At 42.9% G+C, this 16030-nt stretch overlaps 1 protein-coding gene across 1 annotated transcript in view; it reads right to left on the bottom strand.

Moving 5' to 3' along the window:
• Nucleotides 1-4244: 4244 nt before the first annotated feature.
• Nucleotides 4245-16030, bottom strand: part of rmnd5b (required for meiotic nuclear division 5 homolog B) — a 37252-nt gene continuing 25466 nt past the window's right edge. The window contains exons 6-9 of the mRNA XM_078231201.1: nt 14659-14824; nt 9614-9716; nt 7431-7585; nt 4245-6292 (exon numbers count right to left, since the gene is read on the bottom strand). Of these exons, the coding sequence (XP_078087327.1) occupies nt 6229-6292; nt 7431-7585; nt 9614-9716; nt 14659-14824 (488 nt within the window). The 3' untranslated portion in view covers nt 4245-6228. The remainder of the gene's footprint in view (nt 6293-7430; nt 7586-9613; nt 9717-14658; nt 14825-16030) is intronic.

Raw genomic sequence — 16030 nt, 5'->3', positions numbered from 1 at the left:
CTCTACACTCTCTCCTGTGAAACCACATCCTTCCGATAATGTGGCACCAGAACTGCCCACAGAACTCACCAACCTGAAACACCAATTCTGTTGCTCTCTTCACAGATGCCACATGACCTGCTGAGTATATTTTGCATTTTCCAGTTTTATAATCAGAGATAACTAGGCCCAGTTTTAAGATTTTGTCACCCGAGACCAAATTTTTAAATTATAGCTTCTCTACCTCATGAAAATAACCTGATCAAAAGCAGGGGGGGAAAGGCCATTCAGTCCTTTGAGCCTGCTCTGCCATTGATCATGCTCAAGGCTGATCATCCAACTCAATAGCCTGGTTCTGCCTTGCCCTCCCCCATATCCTTTGATCCCTTTCGCCCCAAGTGCTATAAGGGCAGCACAATGCCAGGGATCCGGGTTCAATTCCGGCCTCGGGTCACTGTCTGTGTGGAGTTTGCACATTCTCCCCGTGTCTGCATGGGTTTCCTCCAGGTGCTCCAGTTTCTTCCCACAGTCCAAAGATGTGCAGGTTAGGGTGATTGGCTATGCTAAATTGCCTCTTAGAGTCAGGGTGATTAGCAGGGTGAATCATAGAAACCATAGAATCCTACAGTGCAGAAAGAGGCCATTTGTCCGCACCGACCACAATCCCACCCAGGCCCTACCCCCATATCCCTACACATTTACCCGCTAATCCCTCTAACCTATGCATCTCAGGACACTAAGGCGCAATTTTAGCATGGCCAATCAACCTAACCTGCACATCTTTGGTAAATAAGGGTTATGGGAATAGGGCCTGGGTGGGATTGTGGTTGGTGCAGAGTCGACGAGCCAAATGGCCTCCTTCTGCACTGTAGCGATTCTATGTAAACTTATTTCTTGAAAACATACAGGGCTGAATTTTCCCCCCCAAAATTCTAAATGTTAAACGGGCGATTTTCTCGCCCGTTTTTTCAGCAAGCTGAGTTTTGATAATTTACCCACTCTTGTGCAATACTGAGGCTGTCAGGGGAATCATGCCGGTCAGGACACAACCTCCTTTGTGAAGCGATGGTTCATTGTAAACCAAGGGAATCAACACAATCTCACTCCCAGAATAAAACCCCAAAATAGACAACAGGTTTGGTTTTGCATTTTCCTTTTATATTGCAGATGAAAAACAAAAAAAAAAAACAATTTCAATCACAAAAGCATTTCAACATCTTTATTAAACATTTGTTCTCTAAAATAATGTAATAGTTATTCATAATATAATTTAAGAGTCAAGTAACAGTCTAAAATGATCCGAGAGCATTGGGTTCTCTGCAACTGCTGATTGCTAAGTATTCCATCATCTTTTCTTTGCAATCTTCTGGTTTTATGGCAGGACAGGTGAGAAGCAAGCTAGGGATTAAAATAACAGCTCACGGGATGGAGAAACCCTCCAAGATTTTCCACACGCCTTCCAAACTAAAACTATACCAAGGAAAGATGGAGAAGGATTGGGAAACCCCCATCGTAGTGACAGTAACATTTTGGAAATGGTCAAAGAAATCTGGTCTCTCCTTCCCGTACATATAAAAAAAAGTAAGGGTCATTCAAAAGTTTCATTCCCTGCCTTTTGCAGAGTGTGTGAGAACATGCTAACAGTTTGTGGTCAAAAACAGCACCATCCTTTTCAATGCCATTCTTCCTTTACACCCCCAACATCTCCATTCAACCCATTACAAGTTGCAACTCCCGAATCTGGCTTTGACAGTGAAAACTACTAATTTAAATATGCTTTTCAGAGCTTTCAATTACTTGTTGCAATGATGTACGTTGAGGTTGTACTCCAGAGAAACCCTATGGAAGACCAGAACACCCCATCCCAACATATTTATCCCCACAAAACCCAATTTTCTACCTCTGCAGTTCATCTCATTGTTTATTGCTGTGAAGAGATGTGAAGACGGCAGTTTATTTCTCCAAAGGGAAAGCCATTACTTTGGATGGCTCTGGGCCTTCATCGTTTAGGCTACTTTGGTAGGTGTACAACATTAGGGTGAAGGTGGAAGGGAAGGAACAAGGAGTTCAAAAATTTAAAAACTCTGTGCATTGGCCACCTTTAAGATCAGCTGCTGCTGCTGGCAAAAATGCGGCGGCCATGAAAGAACCCACGGTTTGTTCAGTGTGGCCATTGGAGACCATGGCATGGGGAAGTAGGATTTGTTCCACTGAACACTTAAAATTGGGAGAGATTTTCAACCCTTCAGTCTGGGCTGAATTTAAGGTGAAGCAGTGCGGAGACTTCACTTAATCCATCAGTTTGAACCAGATTCCTTCACGCTCATGGTGTAGAACTGCTGGATGGACTACTGCCGGCTACCCGGTTATCTGGGAATTGACATTTGCTTCATTAAGAATACCTAGGGTGATTATTTTTAGACATGACCAATTTATATTGAGTGGCAACAGACTCTATGAAAGAAAACTGGTATCCAAGTGGTGATTTTTTGGTTTATGTTAATTAACTGAAGGTGCTTCTAAGCGTGTACCTACAACTATGTACAGTGGGAGGTCACGACTGATGTGCCACTGCCATTCATTTAGTACCAGTGCAAGAGGCAATTACAGTGGATGTTTCACAAAAACAAACGTTTGTAAAGGCACAATTATAGGGTTATATTAAAATAAAATTTTCAAAAACAATAAAGTACAACTTGCGATTTTGAATAAAAGGTCAATTTTTTAAAGAGTTGATTTCTGGTGAACATTAACTAGCCACCATGACTGGACTAACTCTCCCTCGTCTCTCCCCCACTGGTCATTATCACCACAAGTCGAGAGAGCAAATAAGCCGCAACCACCCCCTCCCAGTACAATAAAACCCCACTTTCCCATCCCAGCTAAAGTACAAATAATTAAATACATATGTCCTTACTCCAGTTTGTGTTGAATGAATGCTAGAATGGACTGCCGCAGAAGTTTCCTGCCAACTGACTTTTTCTTGCGAATTGCAAAGTCTGAATCAAGAACGTGTGTGGCTGAAGCAAACCATTTCTTCCTCTCTTCTCCTGAAGCCAGGGACACTTAGCAGTGAATGGTTATATATAAGCATTGACAGCTCTCCGATACAATGTTCAAACTACTATTCTACATGTTGTGTGCCCAGGCAACAAGACTTAGAAGCTCATGGGTACTTATCGTCCGTCACCTGATGTCCAGTTAAACCTGTGCATATTTTGCAGCAAGGGACCACTGAATGAAGAAAGAGAGTGAGACTACCAAATTATTTTCCCCTCTCCATAAACTCAGGAACCAAGAGGGCTGCCGTCGTGCTCCGAGTACCATCCTGGTTAAGACCAGTGTACTTAGTGCCAATCATGCTAATATCATAGGATCCCTGCAGTGTAGAAGGAGGCCATTCAGCCCATCGAGTCTGCACTGACCACAATCCCACCCAGGCCCTATCCCCATAATTCTATGCATTTACCCTGACTAGCGCCCCGACACACAATTTAGCATGGTCAACCTGACCCGCACACATCTTTGGACTGTGGGAGGAAACCGGATCACCCGGAGGAAACCCACGCAGACACGGAGAGAATGTGCAAACTCCACACAGACAGTGACCCAAGCCGGGAATTGAACCTGGGTCCCTGGCGCTGTGAGGCAGCAGTGCTAACCACTGTGCCGCCCTTTTTTATTTCTGTGCCAAACAGAAAATAGAATATCCTGGGATTTACTGTACAGTTCAGTGGTGCACCACTTAAATGTGATCATTTGAATGTCTAACGAAGGAAGATGAAATTCACTATAAAATCCTTCAAAATTGTCTGGGTTCATCTAGTTAACGAGAGAGCAAAATCACAAGATTAAATGTGTTATGGTGGACAGGTATTACATAATAAATTTTTAGAAAAATCTTTTAAAATCTTGGACAGAGTTTAAAGGCTGTTCTCAAAATGGCTCCAGGCTACCAGACGGAATTGTGGATTTCAACCATCTTTCTCTTAGCTCCTGGGGAGAAAAGCATGCATTCATTTCAAGGACCACTTCATTTCTAGGCACATATAATACAAAAAGACATTTCAAAGTCAATGAGTGTCGCAAATGAGTAAACTCAGACTCGTTGACTTGATGGTCTTTCCTCCGAATACAAAGACACTAATTGATAGGCCACTGTAAAGTGTGAACAGCTCTTGCCCTTTTCAGTAGCAAGTGGTTAAAAGAATTCAGAACCCTAATGGAATTACTGCTTGCCTTATATGGAATACTGACTTAGCATAACAGCAGCCAACATTGTTTAATGCTGTTAAAAAAAGGACAGCAAGCTGTCTAGAAACAGATCCATCTTAAATCAGCTGCAGTGAAGCAGAAAATACAATTGCTAGCAATAGGGAGAGACAAAGGGGGACATCCAGGTAAACAGCTACTGCTCTGCTGTAAAGTAACTCGGAACTAAATGTACCATGCCTGCAGATCAGAAGTAAGGGATTGTCTCTCCTCCCTGCAAACCTGATTCCACCAAGCTCACCCTGACAAAGCAACCTCTGGCAATTCAGCAGCAGAAGCCTTCGCAGCTGCAGAGACAATCGTACAACCTCAACATCTTCACTCCAGACAATACAACGTTTTGACTTCGAAGGACTGGCAAGGTCTGCGTCGAACAATAAGATTGAACTTGATTCACGTTGATAAGATATCCTTTTATCTTCCTCTGCAACTAATCCATGTGTGTATATATTGTTAGCAACTTTATCTTCTCTGAAACAACTTCCAGAGCAATAGTGCAAAATAAACAAACCTTTTCCTTTTTAAGTAAAAAAGGCTTTGCTGCTGGGTTACTTTTAAATGGAATTACTCTCTCCAAGGGTAAAATACGCACACTCACATTCAAACACATTGTTCACGGCTGACCTTGGGGACGGACACACCTTTGAAAGCGCCGTGACAACTGGGGCCTCAAATTTCAAGTTGAATAGTGGTGGAAGCACGTCTGACCAAGCAAGAAAACCAGCTCTTGCAGATCGAAAGACGACAAATGTGAGCAAGTTAGCAGAGCTACTGCAGAAACCATCTCTGCAAGAAAGAATAAAGGCATAATCTATTTCCATGTGCATTAATATAGGAGTCTCGGAACAAAATATGCCTTGTTGCGCTAGTTCTAGGTTTCAGCAGGACTCAATTCCACTACCAACAGGTTAACTGCCATGACTGCAACTATCAGGAAAAGACACCAATTACCTTTTCAAAAGCCTACATTTCTAGACGCAAAGACTAAATCATAATGATTTATTGAGGGTGAACTATTATTACTGTAGTCCACAAAAGACTAAAATACTGATATCTGTGACTATAGACAATCTTTAAAAAATCTGATATGTGTTTGATATATAACATACTGTAGATCTCCTCATGAAGGGGAGGAGTTACACTGTTGGGAAATTGTAAGAAATTTTTCTCCCTCCCTTCACCTTGGCTGCACTTGGTGACCACCTTGTACGAGATTTGGCTACAGTATAAAGCTCCTGCTCCGTGGTTATCCAATGGTGTCCTCAAACCCCACCCTCAGGCAAACACCAAGACAGCCATATGACATTTCAATAGCTACCATAAGGGTCTGTATACCTTGGTCACTGTCAGTGGTTCTGTATTAAACATCTCCCCGAATTGGGGTGGGGGTGTGGGGAAGGTAAGAGGGGTGACAGTGAAATAGAAATCTGGGGTAACCATTCCCAAATTGATCAGTGGCAAAAAAATTAAATATTGCTCAGGAAAAGTACATGCCGTTCAACTTCGTAATGGTGAATAGTGTCAGAGTTTGCATGTATAGCAACTCGTTAATCCGTTGCAAACCTCCCCACCCACACGGCATATTTTGAACTATTACACAACACAGGATTAATACCATGTGCTGCTACATCAAGTGACAGCTAATCAGCTCCACAATTGTAATTCAACTTCCTGGCAGTGGCCAAGCATCTGCAAGTGAGGAATAAGTTGATCACTAACCCAGGCCAATACTAGCAAAAATAAAGTGCAGGTCCTACAATAGCCGACAGAAGGGTGAAGGGTGGGTGGAGAGAGAGAGAGAAAATATCCAAAAGCACCTGCCCGCTTTAGCTCAATCCAGAGCAAATCACATTCACGCCATCTACTTGCCTAGACTGGTCACAATAAAACAGTACTAAACCAGACACACCCTAGTAACAGCAGTAATAGCCCCTTTCCAACAGGAGGTGCAATGTCCACTGGGCTCAAAGTTGGTCTTCAGAAGTAGATCTGTTTAGCATCTGCAGGAGCTTGTTCCATTGGACAATAGGGGCATTTTAACCTGTATAAAAGGAGGAAAAGGCGCATGAGAAATGATACAGGAACAAACCACATGGCTGAAAAGGATTTTTTAAATTTACATTTTCCACCCTCCTAAGTACATATCCTGTAAATCTTCTGTTAAAGGAGGTTGGCAGGCAATCTTCTCCCTAATTAATGTCGTTCTGGAGCATGACCAACTCACCTTGCTGATTGGTCAAGTCTTGTGCTTGCTTGAGGTTGGGGGGGTTTCTGGGGTTACAACATGGACTGTTGCATCAACCCCACAAGACAACAGTAAATTGGTGCAGAGTCAGAAACTTCACCAACCAGGACCATGCGGAAGTCGAAGCAGGTGCAGCAGTGAAGCTCGGACACACGAACTCCCCGAGGAGCGGCATGGTGGCACAGTGGTTAGCACTGCTGCTTCACAGCTCCAGGGACCTGGGTTCGATTCCCGGCTTGGGTCACTGTCTGTGTGGAGTTTGCACATTCTCCCCGTGTCTGCGTGGGTTTCCTCCGGGTGCTCCGGTTTCCTCCCACAGTCCAAAGATGTGCGGGTTAGGTTGATTGGCCATGCTAAATTGCCCCTTAGTGTCCCGGGATGCGTAGATTAGAAGGATTAGTGGGCCAAATATGTGGGATTGTGGGATAGGGCCTGGGTGGGATTGTTGTTGGTGTAACTCGATGGGCCAAATGGCCTCCTTTTGCACTTTAGGGATTGTAAAGAGGGACAGATACATTTGCTGAGCTGGAGATGGCTCCTCATGGTTTAAAGCCAGCGGTGTAGTGGGGGTAGAGAAGCTGGCTAAGAAGCCAGGCTAATTACAAAACTCTATCTGGATATTGTCATCATACTGGAAGAGCAACCACCCAGCCATTAAATGGGGACATTAAACACCTCCCCCACTAGTTGGAAATGCAAGAGAGGCAGAATGAATTGGAGAAATGGAGGAAGTTACTATGGTTTTGACATGTTTGGGATGGCTATTCTTTTCCAGTTAGAAACATCAGCATTTCCCCTTGTCCTCAAACCCCTCATTAAATCTACAATCACTTCCAAAGATTCACAATTCTCACTGACATCCGGGATTATGGCGCATCACACAATTTACTCAGCAAACCTGATAAAGTGGTCAATGTATCCGCACACTACTTACTTCCCACCATTGATCAGTTTGTTCAATGCATCTCTGGAGATCACGTGACCGCAGATCAACTTCATGGGAGGGTTGGATTCAGTTGCTTGTTGTCGGAGGATGGGGCAGGCGAAGACAGAGTGATACCAGCACTTCTTACCCAGTTCAATCTCAATCTAAAACAAAACTTCAGTTTTACAATTCTATTTGCGGTTTTGGGAAAAAGAGAATGTTGGGGGTGGGGTGATATAGTTAAATGCTGTTCTCACATTTCAATCCCTGCTCTGCCAGGAGTGAGCTGATCTCAAATGGCAGTGGCAATGTTGGGGTAATGAAGGGGGCAAAACCCAGGCTGACTTCCAGCTCCTGATCAGTACCCAGTGACCCCTGCAGGGAGGTGTGTGTGTGGGGGAGAGAGAGAGTAAGAGAGCGAGAGAGAGTAAAAGACAGTGACTGTAAGAGAGAGAGAGTAAAAGAGAGAGAGAGTAAAAGAGAGTGAGCGTAAGAGTAAGCGTGAGTGTGAGAGAGAAGTAGAGTGTGAGAGTGTGTGATCGTCAGGTGAGGACACATTCAAGTGTGATTCCTTTCGAAAGTGCAAGTTTAGGAACACTCATTGTTGAGGGTCACGTACGGTCCTTTAGCTAGTGGGTGTTAGGTGGCTGTTGTGGAACTACAACCAATCACAAACCACCTTATTATGAAACATGGAAAAAGCTGTGTTGGAGGGTTTTATGCAAGGAAACATGACATATCTCATCTGCTGCAGATTATTAAATTATTTATTCTGTCGAGCACCGAAAGAACATTTAAACTGTCCAAGGTCACCCTGAGGATATATAGAGATGCTCAGTGACATCAGAAAAGACCAATTCCTTTCATACTTTAATCAAATGAAACAACTCGAGCTGTTTTACTAAAGGGAAATATTGAAAATGAGCAGGCCCCAGACTGTGGTCTTAGACTAACAAGACAAGACTTGGTGAAAGAGACTGGCTTTGAAAAGATGTTTTCCCAAATGTGGTGGGAGAAGGGGAAGAGGTTTCAGGTGAGTGGAGAGTTGGGTTCACAAAAAGAGGGCATATATAGACAGTCTCAATAGCAAGATAATGGTTGGAATGCGAGTCTTAACAGGTAATCAAGTCTTTACAGGTGCAGACAATGTGAGTGAAGAGAGGGTTAATCACAGGTTAAAGAGGTGTGTATTGTCTCAAACTAGGACAGTTAAGGGCAATTATGGATGGGTAATAAATGCTGGACCTGCCAGCAATGCCTACATTCCACGAATGAATAAAAGATGCTGAAACACATCATTATCATCCCAGAGGCCAGAAGTGACACCCTGTATATATCACCTGATGAAGGGGCAACGCTCCAAAAGCTTGTGCTACCAAATAAACCTGTTGGACTTTAACCTGGTGTTGTGAGACTACTTACTGTGCCTACCCCAGTCCAACGCCGGCAACTCCACATCATGTATAAGGAATTGGAATTAAATGAGCTTGACAGGCAATCCCAAGATTTGAAGTAAAGCGGATAAGGGGCGTAACACATGTCATTAAAAGGTGAAGGGGAAAAAAACAAGTTATGACCAGGAACTATCTTAACTATGCAATCGGAAAGGGTTGAGAAAAGCTCCCAGGAGTGCTGGAGACCATAAGCAGCTACATGACTTTAGCGTAAATGCAGAAGGTGCAATAGTGATATGTTAATACTTAATTTACACTTTAGGGCCAAGCACATTTGACTCAATTTGGGCATTTTATAACACCCAAATCAGCCTTTTGGCTAAGATCAAGCAGCAGATCAAACCCAAGATCAGTTGCAATGCCTGTTCTCAGCTTGGATCGAGTATGTCTCTTTTGTGGGGACCATGAATTGGTTTCAATTTGAATTTGAATTGTTTTTTACAGCAATCAAGGGGATGGATTAAGGGCTTACCCTGTCCACTCTGCTCATTGACTTTGTAGCAATACATAGTATCAGCAAATGCACAATATTGCACTAAGTTATGGGGAAAAATTAGAGTCCTGGTTCCATCTGGCCACAGCACACATTCAAGACAACCCCCAGCAAGAATCCACTGGCTCCAATTTGGGGAGGGTGGGTGGTGGTCAGTGTTGGACTTTATAGGAAGTCACTAAAATAACACCAGTAAGAAGGTATATAATTTGAATATGACGATTTAATAAATAGACAACACTTACTGGAAGCTCATCTTTCTGGCTCCATATCCCTGTACACTGCCGCTGTTCAATCACAGCCTTAATATTCAGCAGAACTGGCAACGCCAGACAGCCAGCAGAAAAACTGGTGTGATAAAAAAGATAAAAGAGTCAATTAGACAGAAAGATACCAGGGCTTAACAGTGTCATTGTACAAGGACCTAGACAGGTGTATGGAATTGAATAGCAGAACCAACCTGAAATGTCAACTCTGTGTCTCTCTCCGCTGACGCTGCCAGACCTGCTGAGCATTTCCAGCAGTTTCTGATTTTATTATGGAATGGATGCATTTTCTTTTTAAATATAAAATCGCTTGCTGCACGCCCCCCCCCACCCCCACCCCCACCCCAACAAAAGTATAATCATTTCATGATGCTTCCCACAAACAAGAAAGCAGAAGAGGCTCAGAAAACTGATAGAACGTTGACATTTTTTCACTAATTGACCAATTTAAACAGGAAGAATAAGATTAAAATAAATTTCTCAAGGGGTGGGCCGTGGCATATTTCCTCCACAGCTGAAGACGACAATCAAAAGGACTGGGTTTAAGCATTGGTTTCACTCGTGCTTTATGGTCAGCTACTTCCATCCCTGTGCCTCACTACCGCCCTCTGGAGACTGACCCCCCTCTTAGTGCACGCGAGAGAAATTCCTCCTCCAGCAGGGCAGAGCGTCAATTCTCTCTCAAGCTCAGTAACTCTGCGCTTCAGCAAGTCCACATTTTTCTTGTCCCTGAACCTTACAGCACAGGAGGAGACACTCGGTCCATTGTGCCGATGCCTAGTCTTTCAAAGAGCTACCCAAATAGCCCGTTTCCCACAACCCTGAAAAAACTTCCTTTTCAACTATTTATTTATCACTCGAATTCTCTTTGGAAGAAGTTACTATTGAATCTGCTTCCAAAACCCTTTCAGATCACAACAATTCACTGCGTGAAAAACATTTCTCCTCATCTTCCCTCTGGTTCATTTGTTAATCATCCTCAATCTAATGTTCTGTGTTCGTCATAGAAGGAAGTAATTCAGCCCATTCTGTCTACATTGGCCATAAAAAAGAGTTTTCCAGCCTAATCCTGCTTTCCGGTTCTTGGAACGTAGCCTTAGAGGTTTACGATACTTCAAGTGCATATGCAAGTAGTGCGATGAGGGTTTCTGCGTCGACCACCCTTTCAGGCAGTGAGTTCCAGATCCATACCATCTTCTGTGTGATAGAAAAAAATCCTCAACTCCCTTCCAACAAAACCAACCTGAAATGTCAACTCCGTTTCCCTCTCCACAGATGCTGCCAGACCTGTTTCCCACAAACGAGGACCAATTACTTTAAATCTATGCCTCCTGTCTGCTCTTATTAACCTCTTTGCGAAGGGAAACAGGTCTTTCCAGCCACTCTCTAGGTCCACAATAATTATATACAGCTCAATTTAATCATAGTCTCTGTTCCAAAGAAAACAAAGGCCAGTCCATCAAACCTTACCTCATCATTAAAATTCTCCATTCCTACCAATATATCCAATGTACCCTCTTTAGTATGAGCACATCCTTCTGGTACCACAGTGATTAGAATGGTATGAGTACCCTAGCTGTGACCCAACTAGTATTCTGCACAGTCCTAGCATAACCTCTGCTGCTATACTGTGTGCCTCCATCAATAAAAACAAACATCCTGTATTCCTGCTTAACCACTTTACCTACCTGTCCTACTACCATCGGATCTCTGAACATAAGACCATAAGACTTGGGAGCGGAAGTAGGCCATTCGACCCATCGAATTCTGCCATATCAATGAGATCATGACTAATCTGATATGATAACTTTCAACTCTACTTTTCTGCCATATCCCCATAACCCTTGATTCCCTTACTGATTAAAATTCTGTCTAACTGGAACATATTTAACGATCCAACCTCTACAGTCCTCTGCAGCAAATAATTCCACAGATTCACTACCTTCTGAGAGAACAAATTCCTCCTCATCATGGTCTTAAATTGATGACTCCTTACTCTGAGATTATGCCCTCTGGTCCTAGCCTCTCCCACAACGGGAAACAACCTTTCAGCATCTATCCTGTCAAGCTCCCTGAGAATTTTACATATCTCAATAAGATCGCCTCTCATTCTTCTGAATTCCAATGAGCCCAACCTACTCAACCTCTCCTCATAAGAAAATTCCTCCATACTCAGGATCAACCTGGTGAACTTCCTCTGGCACTCCAAGGTCCATCGGTTCCTCTCTACAGTTCTCACTTTTATTGTGAATTATTTGCCTTATTTACCCTCCTGCCAATGGAAAGAAGCTTTGCCCCATGTACTTTATCAAAACCTTTGATTTTTAAAGAAAATCTCTATTTAATCACCCTTCCCCAACCTTCTCTTCTTGAAGGAGAACAATCTCAATGGCTGGAATTTTACCATCCTGCCCGTCACAGGAATTGGTGCGGGTGAGGGGCAGACCATGGAAAGATCCATTGATCCCGGGTGGGATTTTATGGTCTTGGGACAAATGGGGCCATAAAATTCCACCCAATGTCTCTATTCTCATCTAGCACCAAGGAAAATGGAGTCAGCAACACCCAGTTTGCAGAAACTCCAAATCATTTAAAGCCTATACAAGTTTCCTCTATCCTGTCATAGTTTGTGGACTTAAAAAAAAAGGGTACAGAAATGCAAAAGTACTTTTAAGCTAACTTACACAGAGCCAAATTCTGATGCAGACCAAATTTGATGTACCCACTGAACTGGTCTTAAACTTGTAAAACTCCTTAAATCTCCAGTGGTATCTGATCAGGACAACCAATTGATGGGATAACATAGAAGCAAGAAGCAGGAGCAGACTATTTGGTCCTTCGAACCTGTTCCGCCATTCATTATGATTATGACTGATCATCAAATTCAATATCCTGCTCCCTCCTTCCCCCCTAATCCCTTTAGCCCCAAGAATAGAAAAAAATGATCATTTACACCAGAAACATTGTTGAATATGCTATACACACTGTATGCAATGCTACAGAAAAACAATTTCTATTTGCTTTTAAAACCTTAGTATTTTTCTAGATAGTAACATGATGTTAAAATAATAGAGTTGCCTTATGGTGGATTTAAGAAGAACCTTTGAACAAATCAGTGTGGTGGATTAAGGTTTTTAACCTGAAGTTAACAAGCATCCCTTTTGGGATTGAACTTGGGGCCACTTGGTCTGGATGCCTCAATTCATCATGGAGTAGTTTATTCAGTAACACAACCATCGGTGGACAGAAACAGGATTACTGGAAGATCAGCTGAGATTGGAGTACTGGATGGACAGAAATACAGAGCCAAAATATGTGAGATAACAACTCCATAAACTCAGCACATTGGCCTGTATTTGGAGAGAATCAAAGCTGTAACTTAGCTTTATAAAAGATTGGCAAATAAAAAACATTCAAGATTATCAAAGCCTTGTGAAGGGTTGGGGGTTTGTGGGGTGGGGGGGGGGGGGGGGGTTACAACATAGCCCAATTAAATCCTCAACAGCAATGACAATTATATTGTGCAGTGTAAAAGAATATTGGACGCCATAAATCAACCCAACTCATAGTCATGCCTCCAGGTTTTTAGATCTTACCAAGGTTCCTTAGGCAGCACCTTCCAAACCCATGCCACTATCATCTAGAAGGACAAGGGCATCAGATACCTGGGAACACCACCACCTCTGTAAGCTCCCCTCCAAGTCCTTCATTGTTGCTGGGTCAAAATCCTGGAACTCCATCCCTAACAGTCCTGTACCTACACCTCAGAGACTGCAGTGGTTCAAGAAGGCAGCTCACCACTATCTTCTCAAGGACAATGCGGGATGGACAACAAGTGCTGGCCTAGCCAGTGATGCCCATATCCAATAAATTAATTTAAAAAAAAGATCCAACTGCACTGTCTTGAATGTGGCAGATTTTTATACAATCAGTAAAAGGTTATTATGCTGGAATGGGTCCTATCAAGTAAAGCTCTGCAGTGACAAAGATAAAATAAATCACACCACACATACACATTTACACTCATCCACCCCATACGTGCACACACACGTAAACAACTTCATCCCTACATACATTTAAATACAAAACACTGGGGAGGGAGAAGATGGAAACAGAACCCACAACATTAGCACGTCAAGCATCAAGAAGAAAACAAGTATTTATTAAATTCTCAGAAAGCAGGACCGGAGTAGTAAAATCCACAAATTAGATCCAACAACTTTGATTTCTTTTCTTTTTAAAAAAAAGCTTTTGTCTAAACAATGAATGTTGGTGGAACATTAGGAGACTGGACCAAAGGAAGAGGCAACCTCAACAGTCGGAGGGAACTACATTAACTCACAACGAAACAGCAAGAACTGGTTTTAACTCTTGTCAGTAACCTCCCTGCACCAACCCAGTTATTTCAAAACAAAGATTTCAATTGAAAATACAGCAACACTGAAACAAGTCTTGTTAGTGTAATAATGATGTTTGGATGTCAGGAATTGTTATGTGACATTAGTATCACTTTCAGGCCAAAATAAAACGCTAAAATTTGCTGGTTTTCCTGTAGCTCTCCAGAGCAGAGGAGAAGACATGGATGAGATTTAGTCAGTCAGCGTGCTCTCTCCTCAGGATGCTTTTTCAGCCAGTTCAGTCTTTAAGACTTAAGCTGGTTGCATCACTGGGGTAACCAGGTCAATCCCATGATCCTATTTGTCTGACATCATCATTCTGTTTACTTGACAAGTGAAGTCATTTCATTCCACTGGGTCACAGGGAATTTTACTCATTGGCACAAGGCCAGGGGGTCAATAACGGTATCCACTTGTATCAGTATAGCTGTCCCTTATCTCACAGGAATCATAAATCCTCTGTTCTTATCATGAGAACCCACTGTTTAAACCACAAAGTAGAAACACAGTTCCTTATAATTACTTTACTTTTATAAGACAGTCAAAACGTCCTCTCTTTTTAAAAAAAAAGACAATAAGAACATATTGGAAAAGGAAAACGTTCTGTCCCTTTTAGGCTGAGCTTACCTGACACTGAGAGGTGACTCGACTGAAAGGCCGAGGAGGGTACAGGCATCCCGCGTAAATATTTCACAGATATCTGCCCATTGATTGGAGTCCAGCAGATGGAGATACGGAGAGTTTGCAATGCCGTGCCGCAGGTAAACCAGGCTCCCCATCAACACCTGGATGTCTGGAATGACAACTCACTCGTTATCTACTGAGCAATTCACATTGGAAGAAAACTAGAAGCTAAAAGGCCAAGCAGGAAAGAGGCCTCCACCCAAAGGCAGGGCACTGGGAGGTGAGGGGAATGGTATGTTTGGGTCATCGCTGAGATTCAGAGAGAAAAAAATACCAACTGTTGTAGGAGAGAGAGCAGGGAATACAGACAAACAATACACACAACAGTCCAAAATAAACAGCATTGCTCCCAATCATATACAGGGTGACGATATGAAACCATTCCTCATGGTCTAAAGGTAGTGGCTCAGAAACTAGTTTTGGTCGAAGGATTCCTTTTTCAAATGCAGTAGCGATCACGGATTTCACCTACCTTGCCATGTACACCAACACTCACACACACTAATGACAATATACAGCGGAAACTGCAGTTTGCTCTATAGGGTTAAAAAAAAAACATGTAACAACTACATTGGAACCAGATTTTCCAGTGTGGCTTTGCAAACCTTACAAACAGCACACGATTAGCAGAGACAACATACAGCACACCAGGGAAGGGCGGCAGCAATGGGTAAACTACAGTACTGTCAATAGTCAATACAGGAACTAGTAGAGCAAGTGTGGCTAGGATTCCTTTAGGGAGTGATATGTCATAAGAGATCACATGCAATATATAATTGAGCCGAGTCTCAGAAGCGAGGGGGGTCAGGTCATTCTTTACTTCAAAATAAGAGGAGGGATGGTCAGAATCTTTTTCTGTATTTCTCAGTGGGAGCACAGAACTGAATCGAAATGTCCTGTATGGTATCAGAGACAGTTACGCTTGATTAAAACATACACAAATGTGTATTTCACAGCATAAAATATCAGAGTTCCTTGATGGGACAGCAGCGCATAATTTACTCCAAGGTATTATTCTACCATTATGCTTCAGTTTATTCCATTAAGCAGCCACTTTTACACCGAGGCCTCAACCTCCATCAAGGAACCCTTAGAACAGTGGTTCGCAAGCTGCTATCTGCAAAATAATATTAAAGTGCTTACCAAATAGGGCAGGCCTTGCGGGTTGGGCGATCTGACCACCCAGAATGTCACGATCAAGTGTGAGCGACTGAGCAGCAGCTGGAGGGTTTTTATGGTGAGCCAGGAGGGTTTATGGGGAGTCAGGAAGCTGCACTATGGTGCAGCCACTATGGTGCACCAACTGTCTCTCCGA

Source organism: Mustelus asterias, chromosome 16, assembly GCF_964213995.1.
Source record: "Mustelus asterias chromosome 16, sMusAst1.hap1.1, whole genome shotgun sequence".
NCBI classification, from domain to species: Eukaryota; Metazoa; Chordata; class Chondrichthyes; order Carcharhiniformes; family Triakidae; genus Mustelus; species Mustelus asterias.
This window is presented reverse-complemented; position numbering and strand designations above follow the sequence as displayed.